The following is an 18,167-nucleotide window of genomic DNA, read 5'->3' on the forward strand; positions in this document are numbered from 1 at the left end:
TCCGATTGACACAAATGTTCAACTATAAATGTTACTTCTCTACAAATTAGTATAGAAGTAGAAAAAGGTATATTTTTACATGAACTACTAGCTTACTACTATTTGTATACTCAAACCAACTTTATACTCCTTGCATTTTGAAGACGAATCTCGTTTCAGTATTTCGTAATATCTTGGATATCAGTGTCAATATCATCTTTAACAAATATCTTGAAAGATCATGCCTGCCTGTTCCATAATTTTTTTTCCTTTCATTTGAATGTTTAACTGTATAAAGCACTCGCCGATTTTAGATTGTATACTTCAAAATTTCATCTCTACCTTACCCACATCAACCTTCCAGATATCAGCGCGCGCAATGGCTATTTCACACAGAAAACTCGGGCAAGAGAACCATGCCGTTCAATAGAAATTAAGCTTGGTTGCCAGATCTGTATAGACCGTGATTTTACCTAAACTATTACTATTTTGAATGTTCTGGCTGTGGTTGAAGAATACTCGAGAATGAATTAGAAAAATGTCAAAATATCTAGTAGGTATGTAGATTGAAAGTTTTGGTGTATTACAATATTTTTGAAAAGTTATGAACCATTGACCAAAACAAAGAAATCTTTGAGCATTAGAACACCAGTCTTCAATTCTTCCTGTACACCGTATATGATCAAATCTGTTGATACCGTTGCCCTTGATAAGTTTGCATTTCTTAAAATATTTAGATATATGTATTTATTTAAATCGCCATATTGGTAAGTACAGTCTGTAATTCATCATTTCAAACATTTATTTAAATTCTAGTATAAAGCACTATAACAAATCTACCAAATTGTACCAATAATATAAAGTGTTTTTGTATAAAGCAAAAAAGGTATCAGGTATTATCAACAATTTTATCAATTCTATGAAATTTTAATAAGCACTTAAACTATCACATTACAAATATGATTACCAAATTGTATTAATAAAAAAGTGTTTTTCTATAATGTGAAAAATGATACTAAAATTGATTTAATGAAGAATTATCAAAAACTTAATCATTATTATAATATTTAGATAAGCACTTATCGAAATTATATATTCTAAATAAATCATGCATAATACTATTAATTAAAAAAAAGATTCTGAACAATAATATATATAATATATAATGATTATACAAAGAACATTGGCTTTTCTTTCCTTATGCTGTCCTGTATTATATATTTTTCATATTCCCGTTTTAAATTTCCTAGATCCAATCTGTCATTTTCGATGTATACTTTGGCTCTAGCTGCAGCCAAATGTGCATAATACGTCGGAGCGGGATAACTGACGGATCTATTGCATCGCGTAAACATGTGACATAAGAAATATGTTAATTCTTCAATATCGTCATTTGATAATTGATTGTCATCCAACAGAGTGCAATATTTGGTAGGTTTAGCTACTCCTTGAATACTGGCATGGGATACTAGATAGAAATCTTGTAAGAATGGGTGTGTTATTTGGTAATCCACGCAAGTCCCTAAAAATGAATATCACAATATGTTAATAAAGAATGTCTCTATATAGGTTGGATTGAAAATTTCACAATTATAAAATGGGCTAGCCTCAAATCTCATTTCAGGTTTCATTTTGGTCAAGAGCAAGAAATAGCTCATGCAAATTTAATAATAGACTATTGATTACATTCCAATGCGGCTCTAATTGATTGAGTTCAGGGCTGTTAGCTGAGCATATCATTGCTTAAAGTAATTTTGAAAAATTCCTGCAATACATGGTCGAACATTATCATGAATGTTCTACTATAAAGGTGTGAGTTGTATCTTTCCATGATTTCAAAGTCTGCATATTAATGCTATACGTCTGAGACACTTTGGTAATTCTCAAATAGGTAAAATTTGGACTGTTTTGAGATCTTCGAGCACTGGTGGTTATCCCAGTCCAAATAATCTATAGAACTACAGTCGTGTAGTACTGAGGTTACGAAGGACAGTAAAAATAATTATTTTTTAAAACTTATTTCTTAGACCTTTTCATATATTCTTGTTGATGAATCGTCTTGATTTTAGATATATTCTAATTAAGCAGGTAAAGATATTGACGTTTCGACCTATTTCGGTTTTTATTAAAATATGATTTGACATTGACAATTTGCATAATAATATTAATAGGAGAGACCTGCAATTGAGATAATTTATCAAAAAGAAAATATATAATTTCCCATACCTGCTGGAACATTGAAATTTTTATCCTCTGAATCAGCACGATTTAGAGGAAATAGACGAGTGTGGTGTCTTTTTTGAACTACTAAAAATGTTATAGCAGGTTCATAATCAGTTGCTTGAATCCTTTTACAGGCAGCTCTAACAGCTCTAATTTCCGCTTGTATTACTTGATCGAACTGTCCTTCTGATACTCCATCTCTGAAAAATATGTACATATCTTAAAATGCTAGGTAAACAAGTTGTATGATCACAGTAGTTATATAATACTTTGAATTTTTAGACACAATAATAATAGTATGCCAGTTAACATAAATAAACATCTTTATTTGCACATTTTTCTACAATAAATTGAAGGTCTAAATATAAAAATTCAAAACAGTTATCTTTCTTGTAAAATCCAGGAAAGTTATATTAAAATAAATAGAAATAAAACCAAATTATTTCAACAATTTGTGAATTAAGGTTCACTTCATTAGTTAGCATAATGTAATTTAGTTGTTTTTGTAACTGTCTGACTGGATTTTTGGCAAGGTGTGGAGGGGAAAATGAGCCGTAGCGTCCTCTTTGGGTCATGGGCACAACTAATACGTTTATAGATTTGACGATAGGTAACACTAGGGACTATGATGTCCAGAAAATAGATATAAATTCTTCTTTCTAATGCCCAGTTAAGAACTGTCTGTCTAACTCGAATCGGTTTCATAGGCAATGTAACAGAAAATTTGAAAATATGTCCAAAAAATGTCAGCTCTTTGTGTTTAAAACAAGATGTTCGTAATAAGAGTCTATATAACCATATTTAATATTACATTACGCCCTCTTAGAGTATATAGACGAAGAAGACAGTTCTTCAAAGACTCAGATAAGTTTAATGTAAACCTTTAAATTTTCACACATTTAACTGTTGTGTAAGGAGCATACTGCATTTTTCTTTTTTGTGTTACAGAAACTGCACTTTTGCCTAACTATTAACTTTTCAAGCTTTGGAAGTACCAGACCTTCTGGTAGGACTATCAAAAGTTTGAACATATAACAACCATAAATTTCTTTTTTGTGATAATCATAATATATTTGAAAAGCAACTGACTTGTTAAATATTATACTAAATATAATTTCATTCAATTATATGAGAAAATTGATAGAGTTTTGAAAGGTGTAGATGAAAGATTAAAAGATGGTGATTTCTTATTTATAATGGCATACCAACACTCATGAAAATACAAAAAACTGGTAAAAAGGTAGTTTTACATTAATGATTTATTTATCTAGGGCACTGTCGCCTCAATGAATATCTGAAGACTTAGCAGATTATGCAGCCTGCAGATAACGATACCTCTATCCACATTCTCTTAAAGTGTGAAGCATTACACCTGGGAGCGTATGAAATAGAAGACGAAGATAACTGGCTGCTAGATCTAGCATAATTAAAAATGAAAGTATATCAAAGACCAGACATTTTTCGAAAGAAATGAATGGAGTTGTATCAACTAAAACAATCGCCATGGTTTTGGGTTGATACAACTACATTGAATTGTTTTGAAAAATAGCCGGACAAAAGATTTGAATTTAGAATTTAAAATGTGCCGCCAAAAATAGAAAGGAAACTGTTGTTTCATGTAGATTTAGTAATGCTCATGAACCAAGAGATAGCGCTGAAACCAGAACTCGAGTTATCTATCTATAGGATGCGGTTCATCTATGCTTTTTGGAGTTAACCATTCAATTACAAAATTGAAAATAGTTATAAATTCTCTGGAGGGTTCGTTATCGAGTCTGTGTTTTTCGGTAATAGGCAGTATGGAAATCACTACAATTGAGTATCAGCTTCTTATTAATTAAATTGAGGGTAACATATTTCCTTATATGCTGGGTATATGCTTGCAAGCAGTGCTAATGATTTATGGCATCCTAAATTCAAGCAAATATTTGTTTATGATGCGCCATTGCAACTTTAAAAAACAATAATGAACTCATCAATTGAAAGGCACCCTATTGACACATTATTTATTGAGAAAAGTGCTAATTTGAATATTTGACACTTTTGTAATCAGTATTTAAAAATAAAAGTTTTCTTACCTGAAAAATATTATTCTATGGGGTTTCTGACCATTGTTACTTGTGTAAAAATAAGTTAGCTGTTCAACAACTATATTTTCCAAATCTTCTATAATTTCAGCCCTAGGGGGTTGCAATCTCCAACAAATATTGTATCTGAAGGCTTTTGGATCAAAAGAAGCTGTCACAGCCGCAACACTAGGAATATTCTGAGAATCAGGACTTGGATGAGTAACATCAGCACCCATAATCATGCATGGTTTGTTCAATATCAGAGGACGTGTGGCCAAACAATGATTAGTTCCATTTAACTTTGCATTCACTTTTAATAAAATGTTAACGCACGTTTGCATATTTGCTCTACCCAACGTTCTCATTTTAATGCACTGAGTTAAGCAACCCACATTGATCTCAGCGGCGGTTTTAACGAAGGAATATTGTTGACCACTATTTGGTACAAGTACAAAAATTACATCATATTTTTGAACTTTAACAGATCTAAAGTAACTTTGTATGTTTGGTAATCTATCTCCAATGTTCTGGAATGGTTTTACTGGGTCTGCTAACTGTATACCAGTTCCTTTAGCTGCGTTAAATAACTGTAAACAAAAATTCACAAAAAAATCTTAAATGTTATGTATACCAACAAAGGTCAGAATGTTCGGTAATATGCAATATTATAAAATAGTTTTTTTTTAATAGAAAAAGCTATTGATAAAGGCGAAATTAGGTATGGACTATGTTTCCATATCTGCATTCTCCTTCTAGTACTCAGAAACTGTTGCTGTTTTTGAAGAGATATTTGTTATGGGCATACAGAATTGTTAGTATTTGAAATCATAACTGCACATATTCACATATAAGAAATTGACAATGTTGTACGTTTGTTTCTTCCCAATGATATTTAGAGGACATAAACGGTTTTTTTGATCTCATTGTATAATTTGCTGTAACGTTAATTAGGGAAGATTAGTAAAAGTTAGTTAAAAGATGTTACATGTCTCCAACAAGTATAAATAAAAGAACTTACTTCTGTTACAAATTTAGCAACTTCATTCGGCCTCGGATCTCTTCTATCTGTAAAAACTATAGTCCATTTATTAATTGGAGTGGTAGTCATAAATTTATAATTTCTCCATACGCCTTTGGCAGGTGTCACTTTTCCATTGATGTATCCCAGATCAGGGGGAGTTAAGACTCTAGCATCCAATTGTTCAAATTTATCAGATACAGAAAACCCAAACTCACGCACTGTAGGATGTGAATTATAATTGGCTTGTTGCATTCCGTTACGAATTTTTTCTTTTCTTCTATCTGTATTTGTAGCCGAATATCTGAGAATACAAAAAATGCTTACACTTATCCATAACGAAATCTCGAAATTAAAGATTACTGTTTCATTTAATGCATGTTCTATAATTATTTTCACCAATACTTATTTGTTATGTGTATAGAGGGTAAAGGTAAGAAGGAATATCTCTTATGGGAGAAAAGTTTAAAAGGTGTTTATCTGGAAACAGAAAATATTTGTCGGAAAACCCACCAAAATAGCGCAAGGATAGCAATTGGAAATTATATAAATTTTTATTTCAAGCATTTTCAACCCCACATGACGTGAGTCATGGAGCTAAATGATGTACCACTACAAAACTATTCAGACTATCTTGAAATAAATCCAGCTACTTCAGGGCAGTAATCTGGGGCTGTTCTTGTATCTACTGTTCAGAGTCTTTATACCATCCACCACAAGGATATTTATCGCAATGTTTGCAGATGATATAACAGTGATTTCAACAAATCAAAATCCAACCAAGCATTGGAAAATCTTAAAACCATCTAACACTCCTGGAATCCTAACTCAAAATTTCAAAATACAAGTAAACACAAATAAATCAAACCAAATTAAATTTACCATAAAAAATATGGACTGGCCTCCAAATTCCATTATTATAGTGAAAAATGAAGTGAAATATCTAGGTTGAAGACTTACATGAAAAACATAACACCAAGACCAAAAAAAATATCTCGCTAAAATCGCAGCTAACAATAGAAAACAAAATTCTCGTGTACAAAACCATATTTACTCTTGTATGCACATACGGCATCGAGCTCTGGGAATGTAGCAAGCCTTCAAACACAAAATTGTCCAGTCATTCATCAACAATATCATTAGAAACAAATATAAAGACCGCTGTGCAAACAATAGAATCTAACTAATCAACATTGTTGAATCCCCCATTTCAAGGAAGAAGACTAAAAAGACAAAGGCCCAAAGTGCCGTTGGTGCAAGGAGGAGGACGAAACCGCAGACCACGTTATCTGCGAGTGCCCTGCACTCAATCGAGCACGGTTTAAACACCTGGGCAAACCTCACAACTTGCCTAATGACATCAAAAGGTTCAAGCCAAAGCGCCTAATTGGCTTCTCAAAGGACATCGGCCTCTGGTAACGTCAAGTGGGGCGCAACGGGCCTATGTGCTCAACGGCTCTTTGGCCGCTTACAACTATGAACGGTACTGCCCCAAGACATGCCCTGAATAATACCATTTGCAAATAAAAAAAAAATATTATTATATCCAATTTTGAGCAAATACAATGTTTTTCATTTGACTTGAACGGAGCTCAACATCAAATTGAATTGAACATATACAATACCTGATCATCTCAGCAGTTTGATTTTCAGTCATTTTTCGATTCAACACTTGTCCTTCTTCTAATTTACACAATTCCATTGGCACCAAAATTGGATTGTCTCTCCTAGCTGTTGAGCCTACCCAGAGTGTTGGTAAATCAGGATATCTCAATTGATATCGTTTGTGTCTTGCATAATAATCTTGAATTGTTATTTGTGTCACTACAACAAAGTATAATAAAATAAAATGTAGGTGATATTCAACTGGTTATATGTTACCTCTTCCATCTGCTTCCATGCCAAAAGTTTTTAATCTCGCACATTCTTCTAATCCATTAACTCGGAATACTCTTCTCGAATTAGATTGATTAGGAATTTCGTATATAACCCGCAAGGTTTTAATAAACTTCTCAAATTTCATCTTATGTGAATTATTTAAAGGTCTATTAAGATCTGCGTCTCCAAAGGGATTGAACCTGTCACTCAAAACTTCTTTCAACGATTCAATTACTTGTATATCTAAAAAAATAATATGCTAATATTCAAATAACTCTTTTGATGGTTAGAACATAGTTATTCATAAATTCAACATTCCAAATTATTTTATGATGTAGGTAAACCGTAGACAGCAGTGAAATCTAAGATATAACCAAACTAGACCAAGAAAAAAAATATTACTCTAAAAAAATTAAAAGAAAGAATTATGGATATTTGAGAATAAAGATAATAGATTAATGCATAGAATACAACTCTAACACAGTATAATTCATAAAGTTATAAAGGTTGAGACTATTTGACCATGTACATAGGAATATAAAATGCTGTATAAAATCTTAAATGCAAATGAACAACCACTAGGAAGAGGAGATTGAAGTGGATAGATAATATGGTGGCAGACATGAAAATGTTGAACTGAATGGATGGAGAGGTGTTATCGACAACAGTGGCGTGAAAATATATCTTTAAGAGGTCAAGGTCCATCCCTGGCTGTAGTAAGGTAAATAAATTGAAGAGAAAAAATAAAAATCTCAACATATAATTCGACAAAGAAAAGATATATATATATATATATATATATATATATATATATATATATATATATATATATATATATATATATATATATATATAACTAATCCAATCTTTTATTTGATATGAGAAGCTTCATACTTACATCCAGTTCTTTCAGTTCATTTGGCAACATTAAATATTTTTATTGCTTTAATTTTATAACTTACAGTTTGGTATGTTTTTGGAAGTTGAATTAATTTATGTCTTGTAGTACTGTTCAGTTTTTGTTTATATTTTTTAAAATGTTATAATCATACTTGAGATTTTCTAGTGCAAACATTTCGGTAAGATTTATTGGTTTCTTTTGTGGAAAAGAATTTTTAGTATTCTGTTTTGAAGATTTTATAGTAATTCTGGATGCTTTTATATGCACCTTCCCATGCAATATTGCCATAACTTATTTTATTATGAAAAAGTAGTAGATCATTAATAGTGTCATAATATTGTCATAATTTTCGATAATTTATGGAAAACAAAAAGTAGATATCTTATTCTATTGATAATATGTTCATTTCATCTGAGATTAAAATAAAAAAATAAATATTAATATGTTTCTAATATTTTTCAAACACCCGCTATATACCTACATATAATGTAGTTAAATCTTCGTACTGTATTGTTTAATATGTGTATGAAAATTTTATAATAAGAAAGTAGCTGTAAAAGAGAAGTAAATGTCAAACGTCGGCTTAAGCTACACATATTTTTTACGTTTTATAGATGGCGTTTAATGAAAAACTTTGGTTTAAACGTTACCGGCGGTCTGGGCGAAGTTGCAACATGAATCGGAGGATCCGAACCTAACTTTTTTAAATTGTCTACATTTTAAGAATGTTATAAAAGGTTTTGGTAGAATGATTTGCACTTAATATTTGATGAACTCGACGATGATGATATTATCAACATTTCGACAAGTTAAAAAAAAAGTTATTCCTTCTGTTGTTGTCACTTGAGTCACTTTTTTTGGATTTGACTGTTTCTTTATATTTCTTCACAAGGTTAACCAAAAACAATACATGGAAATTGAACCATTTTTTGTTCTATGTTTGATTTTTGTTTATACAACTTTCTTAAACAAATCAACTTTAAAACAAGTATTGGAAAAATTTTGGTACTATTTGTGATAATTGAATGTCCATTGAACAATGACCTATACAATAGAGCAATCTTGTTTATTCTTAGTTTAAACTAGAATTCAAAACGTAGTTTAAATTTTAATTTAATGTACAGTTTTACCGCAGGTTGTAAAAATGGCCTTAAATGAATCAAAAATGAGATTTAAAGATTTTGAAAATATAATATTTCGATTATTAGTTACCTCTAGGAAAAGCTTTATGAGCAACATCAACATTCAAGTATGGTTTCCATCCTCTAATAGCGGATTGGTAAAAGCCATAATACATTTCCATGCCTTCTCCCAAATTCAAAATTTGATCTCGTGGTTTATGGAAAAAACTTCTACCGGATGTTATCAGAAATTGCGCTGGAGCGGACCTCAAGACAATATCAACTACCTGTAGAGCTTCTCTAGGAGTATGTCTTGATAAATTATAGTCTCTCAGTGGTCTTAAATCAACCTGAAATATATATTATGGTAACATTAAGTAAGTTTTTTCAAAGTTAATAAACCAATTTCCTTTCCTCAACATTTTTCAATGAATGAAATACAGATAAAACAAATATATTTACAGTTTTAAATTATCAAGATCTTAATGATAATAGTAGAATATTAAGAAACTAGAAGATACAATGTCAGCAAGTCAATATTGTTCTGTGTTGGATTTTTTAACAGTGATACCCCTTCTGACGATTACTTTCACCATTCATTGGTTCATTGCTTGTCAGTTTTTAGATTAAAATCCTCAAGTTTATTGAGCAAAAATGTCTTCCTCACACATTAACTATTGCCGTATGCCTTTTCATAGATCATTGTCAAGAAAAAAGGGTCATATAGGTAATAAGTTTTTATTTTTTACAAAAAAAATGAAAGTAAAATTTATTTGGAAAAAAATTATACAGGGGAAACTTGTGGATAGAGGATTTAAAAAATGAAAGAGGTGGCGAAATAAATGATATTTTGTTCATTGCATTTCTTTTAGTGTGAATTTCATAAAAGTACATTTTAAATTTATAAATTATTATTCATACATAGAAAAATGCAAGCAGAAAAAATAAAAGTAATAATTTTTTGTTTACTGAACTCACCTGATTAGCCAACTTTACTTCAACTTTATACAACTTAGTTCTACCTTCTGAATCCTTAATCTCAACTTCGCCGCTTATGAAATCGTTAGGACAAATTTTTTTTGTGCTGTACAAATTTTTTCTACCATCAAAAGCAGGATTAATTGTTGGATAATATTGCTTCCTAAAAATTTCCATGACAGTACGTAAAAATTTCTTTGGTGTATCAGGCACCAAAGCTACATCATAATGATAAGCAAAATCTAGTTTTCCCAAGTTCAATGCCAAATGATTGGTCTCTACTTTTATCTTCCTACCTTTAGTACCAGGCTTGACTGTTATTAGAGGAAATTCTTCAACAGACAATTTACTCACTTCCTGTGTGGAAGGAGCTAAAAAGTAAAAATAAAATAGACAGATAAACGGTTACATTAGATTAAGAAATTGAGGTGGGAATAGTGTTTTGTTTGATTGCTTATATATATATTTTTTTTGATCTGTCACTGTACAAATTTTTGCATATGACTTATATTTAGTCATATAAATGAATATCTTTGAATTTCTAAAAACTATCATTAATTACCTGATATTTTGCTGGGTGCATCTCCTGAGCCACCAGGTTTTTGTTGGTTTGGTGGTTTTCCTCTACCTCGACCTATAAAAATTCCAAATTTGGGTTTTTTCTAAAAATTTTAATCTTTCTTCATTGATATGTATATACGAAATATTTTTTCATAATATCCTCAGTAAAAGTAATTTTGAAGCGATGTCCTAATATGTGACAAATCATAGTATTGTTACGTAATATTCTGAAATCAGTTTTAATGTTTTTGGTCTTATGAATTCTCTATTTCTTGTTTTACAAATTTAGTTATAATTTTTTATACAATAGATTTACTTAAAAATAACATAAAAACACAAATATTGAATGAACAAGCCTTTAAATAAAGAATTTTTTAGTATAATTGATCATTTTGAAAATACCACTTTTATTCTATTTTCCTATGAACCTTCAATTTGACAAATAGAATATGTTTTTAAACAAAAAATAAGATGACTGCTAAAATTTCTCCAGCTACATGTTTGATTTTTTTTCTGATATCCTGGTAGTTGGTATGTACACAAACAAAGTAATTGCACCAGTTATTGACAGTGCTCCAATAATTGACACCAAAGGGTGAATCTTCACCAATTAGCTAACTCCACGTTTCAGAGCCATATAAACACAATATTTGGCAACACTGTACCAGCTGCAAAGTCAGGAAAGGGGCTGATAACTGTCTGTCAGTTAGATGTGAAAATTTTAGAGATTTAGAGAAATTATTTTTTATTCCAAAATGTATTTATGTTTGATTTATTCCATATTATCGAGGGTACAGTTCAAGTATGAATGAAAGGATTTTTGATGTGTTTTTATCACTAAAACATATGATCTGAAGTTGACTGGATCAAGTGATTATTACCATGTACCAATTATTGACAAAGGTATCAATGATTGGACGTTTCGAGCAAATTCAATGCAACCATACCAAAACTGCAAGAATTCACAGAAAATTCATCTCTTAATAAGAGTTCTGAAATGTCAATGTTTCCAGTTATTGACATTGTACATCAGGTGTCAATTACTGTAATTTGTTTATTGCAGATATGGTAACTACAGCCTCCAGGTCAAACTTTATACCATGCAATACCTTATATCACAAGTGGAAAGCTGCCCTTAGAATCTCGTATGGAACCAACTACAGTTCTCACTTCTGAAGAATATTTTGTAGAACAATGGATACTATCTTTGTCTAAAGCTCATCACCCTGTTATTTAATAGTGTACAACTTTTACTGCAAAAAAAGAAATGTCCGAATCCTTTCAGAAATTCTCGTCCAAATAGTAAATGGTTCAGTTAATTTATGAAAAGGCATCCAAATTTAAGTCTAAGAGTTGCACAAAATTCAACTCCGGAACCAGAAGAGAAAATTAGACAATGGTTTGGGGAAATAAGAGCTTATTTGGAGTCTTAGGATCTATTAGATGTAACTAAGAACGCAACATGTGTTTTCAAATGTGATGAAAGTGCATTTTTCCTTCAACTAAAAAGTGATAAGGTACTGACAAAGAAGGGCGACAGAAACATCTATATTGCTGGAGCCAATGATGATAAGGAAAACCTTAAGGTTTTAGTGACCCCAAACGCCGTTGGAGTACTAGCTATCTACGCATTCCAAGTCATATTGTACTCAGAAATTGGAACAACCAAAATTGCAAAATATTGGTGATAGAATAAAATATACTATGAGGAGATATATATATTTAAAGCCTAAAGCCTATTCTTGTACCAAATTTGATTTTTTTTAATTATTACTCATATTTTATGCCTACTTTTGTTATTACTAAGTCATTAATAATTTTATATATTGATGTAATAAGAAAAAAATTAAGTTTTTGTTAATAATTGGTACTACTTGTCAATTACTGGAGTGTCAACAACTGAATAATAGGTTTGAATTACTGGATCTACAAAAATACATTTAATGCCATAAGAGGTTCTAATTATGTCAATTATTGGTGTCTTTACCTTATGATGATGTTGCAGTGAATGTTTTTTTTTCATTGAAATTAAAATAAAGTACTCCAAACGGCATTTTACGAACTTACTTTTTAAATGAAAGTTTTTAGATCCTTTCACAAGAAAGGCCCTATATATATATATATATATATATATATATATATATATATATATATATATATATATATATATATATATATATATATATAGGGCCTTTCTTGTGAAAGGATCTAAAAACTTTCATTTAAAAAGTAAGTTCGTAACTATGTTGTTCTTTACTGCCTGAAATTGTTAAGCAGCTTTTATAGAAAATTTTGAATCTTTAAAAACTATCAATATATATATATATATATATATATATATATATATATATATATATATATATATATATATATATATATATATATATATATATATATATATATATATATATATATATATATATATATATATATATATATATATATATATATATATATATATATATATATATATATATATATATATATATATATATATATATATATATATATATATATATATATATATCAAACCACTCTATTTTTAGCAACTATTGTGTTATGACTCCTCTGAAATTGCCGAAGGACATAAATAATAATCCAGATGTGCCCAAAAGTTACATAATCCAATACAAGACAAGGCCAAAAAATCCAACTTCAGCAAAATATTATGGTTTCGTTTTCTGTGATCACAATATTTGCAGTGAATGGAGAAATGGGTCTCAGAGAGCCATATGATAACAATAAAATATTACATTGACTGCTAAGTCACCTTATTTTTTAAACACATTTATTTATATAAACAACCTGCTTGTTTTGAGCCATCTCCTGCTGCACCAGGTAATTGGCCTCCTTGTTGTTGACCACCACTATGTTGTTCTTTACTGCCTGAAATTGTTAAGCAGCTTTTATAGAAAATTTTGAATCTTTAAAAACTATCATTAACTACCTGATATTTCGCTGGGTGCATCTCCTGAGCCAACAGGTTTTTGTTGGTTTGGTGGGTTTCCTCTACCTCGACCTATAAAAATTACAAATTTGGGTTTTTTCTAAAAATTTTGATCTTTCTTCATTGATATGTATATACGAAATATTTTTTCATAATATCCTCAGTAAAAGTAATTTTGAAGCGATGTTCTAATTTGTGACAAATCATAGTATTGTTATGTAATATTCTGAAATCAGTTTTAATGCTTTTTATGAAATCCTAGTTTTTTTGAAAAAAATTTATTGGATTTTTTTGTACATTATTTTCATAATTTGAAATTGGTTTTTGGTATTATGAATTCTCTATTTCTTGTTTTACAAATTTAGTTATCATTTTTTATACAATAGATTCACTTAAAAATAACATAAAAACACAAATATTGAATGAACAAGCCTTTAACTAAAGAAATTTTTAGTATAATAATTGATCATTTTGAAAATACTACTTTTATTCTATTTTCCTATGAACCTTCAATTTGACAAATAGAATATGTTTTTAAACAAAAAATAAGATGACTGCTAAAATTTCTCCAGCTATACGTTTGATTTTTTCTGATATCCTGGTAGTTGGTATGTACACAAACATAAAGTAATTGCACCAGTTATTGACAGTGCTTCAATAATTGACACCTAAGGGTGAATCTTCACCAATTAGCTAACTCCACGTTTCAGAGCCATATAAACACAATATTTGGCAACACTGTACCAGCTGCGAAGTCAGGAAAGGGACTGATAACTGTCTGTCATTTCAAAACGGGAAAAGTTTCGTTTCCAGTTAGATGTGAAAATTTTAGATTAGTTGAGGTAATTGTATCAAAATTATTTTTTATTCCAAAATGTATTTATGTTTGATTTATTCCATATTATCGAGGGTACAGTTTAAGTATGAATGAAAAGGATTTTTGATGTGTTTTTATCACTAAAACATATGATCTGAGGTTGGTGTAGGTCTCAATGACTGGATCAAGTGATTATTACCATGTACCAATTATTGACAAATGTATCAATGATTGGATGTTTCAAGCAAATTCAATGCAACCATACCAAAACATTGCAAGAATTCACAGAAAACTCATCTCTTAATAAGAGTTCTGAAACGTCTATGTTTCCAGTTATTGACATTGTATATCAGGTGTCAATTACTGTCATTCGTTTATTGCAGATATGGTACTAAAAAATATTCCAAAGAGCAGATAGATGAAGCTCTAGAAGTTGTAGCAAGAGGCATACCTGTAACTACGGTCTCCAGGTTAAACTCTACAAAAAATACCTTATATTACAAGTGGAAAGCTGCCCTTAGAATCTCGTATGGGACCAACTACAGTTCTCACTTCTGAAGAATATTTTGTAGAACAATGGATACTATCTTTGTCTAAAGCTTATCACCCTGTCCATCAGTTATTTAATAGTGTACAACTTTTACTGCAAAAAAAGAAATGTCCGAATCCTTTCAGACATTCTCGCCCAGATTGGAAATGGTTCAGTTAATTTGTGAAAAGGCACCCAAATTTAAGTCTAAGAGTTGCACAAAATTCAACTCCGGAACCAGAAGAGAAAATTAGACAATGGTTTGGGGAAATAAGAGCTTATTTGCAGTCTTAGGATCTATTAGATGTAACTAAGAACACAACATGTGTTTTCAAATGTGATGAAAGTGCATTTTTTCTTCAACCAAAAAGTGATAAGGTACTGACAAAGAAGGGCGACAGAAACATCTATATTGCTGGAGCCAATGATGATAAGGAAAACCTTAAGGTTTTAGTGACCCCAAACGCCATTGGAGTACTAGCTATCTAGGCATTCCAAATCATATTGCACTCAGAAACTGAAACAACCAAAATTGTTGCCTGAAATTGTTAAGCAGCTTTTGTGGAAAATTTTGAATCTTGATTATTAATCTTCAAATATAAAATAATTTTTTTAATTCAGAAATTCAACCTGAAATAATTTCTAATACAATAAACCAAATAATTTTCCTTTTAGCTTCCTCACTCTCCTAGTTAAAATGTAAAGGGGCAACAAAGTTCTATTAATTGTAGCTAATAATTTATATACCATTTTCCATTCTACATTTTGTAGTTTTACATGACACTTAATTTTTTGATATAACATTTAAAGACACTTCTTTTATATTTAAATATTCTCAATTATAAAAGTCAATCCTTGCCAAAAATAGATATGTCTTTGACCTAGTTAATAAGTGAAAATACCTTTTTGCTGCTGTGGCATTTGTTGCTGCTGGCCCTGTATAGGTGTTTGGGCATACTGCTGTTGATGTTGAGGATAACCTCTTTGCTGCTGTGGCATCTGTTGCTGCTGGCCCTGTATAGGTGTTTGGGCATACTGCTGTTGATGTTGAGGATAACCTCTTTGCTGCTGTGGCATCTGTTGCTGCTGGCCCTGTATAGGTGTTTGGGCATACTGCTGTTGATGTTGAGGATAACCTCTTTGCTGCTGTGGCATCTGTTGCTGCTGGCCCTGTATAGGTGTTTGGGCATACTGCTGTTGATGTTGAGGATAACCTCTTTGCTGCTGTGGCATCTGTTGCTGCTGGCCCTGTATAGGTGTTTGGGCATACTGCTGTTGATGTTGAGGATAACCTCTTTGCTGCTGTGGCATCTGTTGCTGCTGGCCCTGTATAGGTGTTTGGGCATACTGCTGTTGATGTTGAGGATAACCTCTTTGCTGCTGTGGCATCTGTTGCTGCTGGCCCTGTATAGGTGGTTGGGTATACTGCTGTTGATGTTGAGGATAACCTCTTTGCTGCTGGGGCATTTGTTGCTGCTGGCCCTGTATAGGTGCTTGGGCATACTGCTGTTGATGTTGAGGATAACCTCTTGGCTGCTGTGGCATTTGTTGCTGCTGGCCCTGTATAGGTGCTTGATTGATAAAATAAATTAATTAGCTAATAATTTGAATCCCATTTTCTATTCTACAATTTGAAGTTTTACATGACACTTAATTTTTTGCTTAGTTAATAAGTTAATAAGTGACAATACCTCTTTGCTGCTGTGGCATCTGTTGTTGCTGGCCTTGTACTGATGGTGGGACATGCTGCTGTTTGTGCCATATAGGTGGGGGTTGTTGAGACCCTGGCGGAGCCTGCTGTTGCTGGCTGGTTGTGGAGCCGCGTTGCTGACCCCATGCAGATCGAGGAGCTTGTTGAGAAGCCTGAGGCTGTTGAGAAGCCTGAGGCTGTTGAGAAGCCTGAGGCTGTTGAGAAACCTGAGGCTTTTGAGAAGCCTGAGGTTGTTGAGAAGTCTGAGGATGTTTGGATGAAGCTTCATTTGGATCACCTCTGCCTTTTTCTTGTTTCCCTTTACATAAAATAAATTAACGAATGTTTGAAATAATGATTTTTACCAAAAATAGGTTAATAGTGTAGTTTGAATTAAAAATATTTTAAAATGTTAAATGAAGACTATTGATATTCTTTGATCAAATTTTCTCATTGTAATTAACAAATGCCATTATTTAAGTTTTTCGCATATTTTGAATGACACTATAAGGAATAAACAACAATATTATTTAGTATGTTATGAATTTCCAAAAAAATAACTGTGTATTTAAGGATATTTGTGAGTATTCTGGATTTAATTGCTGATATAGTATTGCGATGAAATTCCAATTTTTTATTCACAATTTGTTATGTAAAATATTTTCAACCATTATTCATTATTTAAGTCATTCAAGTGTTATGTTTTATTTGGTACTTGCTAAGAAATATGTCAGAAATGAATTTTAATAGTACCTATTTCATGTTATCAACAAAACTAACTTGTGCACTAAATTTTTGTTAGTTTATCCATATGGGAAACCATAATACATTTCACAATTTATACATATACCTACCTACATACAATATTGGTTTGCCAAGATGATTGAATTTTATGTTTCACTGATAGGTTAACAATAGACAAAATTACTATAATTACGTTAATATTTCATACATATGGTTAGTGACTTCACAAACCAAATGTAACATAATGATTTCATAGAAAGTGTGTTAGTAAAAATAGTTTATTGATGTAATAGTGTACAAGAAAAATATTATTAGTTTAAACCATTATGATTACGTAGTCTTTCGTTATATACTATTCGAATAAAGAGTATAAAAATTAAAATAATCCGGATAAATGAATACATGTACAAAATGGGGGAAACCCAAAAGTTATTTTGTAGATTATCTAGAATAAAAGTGAATATCTAGTAATTAAAATAAAAATTGTAATTATTTTTGTGAATCGTAAATATTTTTCTGTATTTATATAATTGATACCTTTTTTCTTTCCCATTTTTCTTTGCTAAAGGAACAAAAAACTAAGTTTGCCCAAATTACTTCGTTATGAACTTTCTAGCACAAACTCTTTACTGTTCTAGACGTTTTTTTGACATCTGACAGAAATTTATAAGAAAATAAACCCGCATAGATAAATGTAAAATGCAGAGAAGAC

The 18,167-nt window shown here is 30.9% G+C and overlaps 1 protein-coding gene across 1 annotated transcript; it reads right to left on the reverse strand.

Moving 5' to 3' along the window:
* Nucleotides 1-242: 242 nt before the first annotated feature.
* On the reverse strand, nt 243-18,113 carry LOC130441819 (protein argonaute-2). The gene is made up of 14 exons (XM_056775621.1): nt 17,993-18,113; nt 16,713-17,030; nt 15,924-16,592; nt 13,676-13,747; nt 13,534-13,614; nt 10,730-10,801; nt 10,168-10,538; nt 9,281-9,539; nt 7,171-7,410; nt 6,915-7,113; nt 5,290-5,593; nt 4,281-4,858; nt 2,206-2,402; nt 243-1,501 (listed from the first exon to the last, which is right to left on the reverse strand). Exons 1-14 carry the CDS (start codon nt 18,006-18,008, stop codon nt 1,149-1,151), a joined length of 3,729 nt encoding a protein of 1,242 aa, XP_056631599.1. The 5' UTR covers nt 18,009-18,113; the 3' UTR covers nt 243-1,148.
* Between the last annotated feature and the right edge of the window lie 54 nt (nt 18,114-18,167).

This window comes from Diorhabda sublineata, chromosome 3 (assembly GCF_026230105.1).
Source record: "Diorhabda sublineata isolate icDioSubl1.1 chromosome 3, icDioSubl1.1, whole genome shotgun sequence".
Lineage (NCBI taxonomy): Eukaryota > Metazoa > Arthropoda > Insecta > Coleoptera > Chrysomelidae > Diorhabda > Diorhabda sublineata.

Coding starts and splice junctions, on each gene's coding strand:
- LOC130441819 (XM_056775621.1), bottom strand. Junction 16,593..16,712: donor GATGCCACAGCAGCAAAGAG/GTATTGTCACTT, acceptor TTATCAATCAAG/CACCTATACAGGGCCAGCAG. Junction 9,540..10,167: donor AAGTAAAGTTGGCTAATCAG/GTGAGTTCAGTA, acceptor TATATATTTCAG/GTTGATTTAAGACCACTGAG.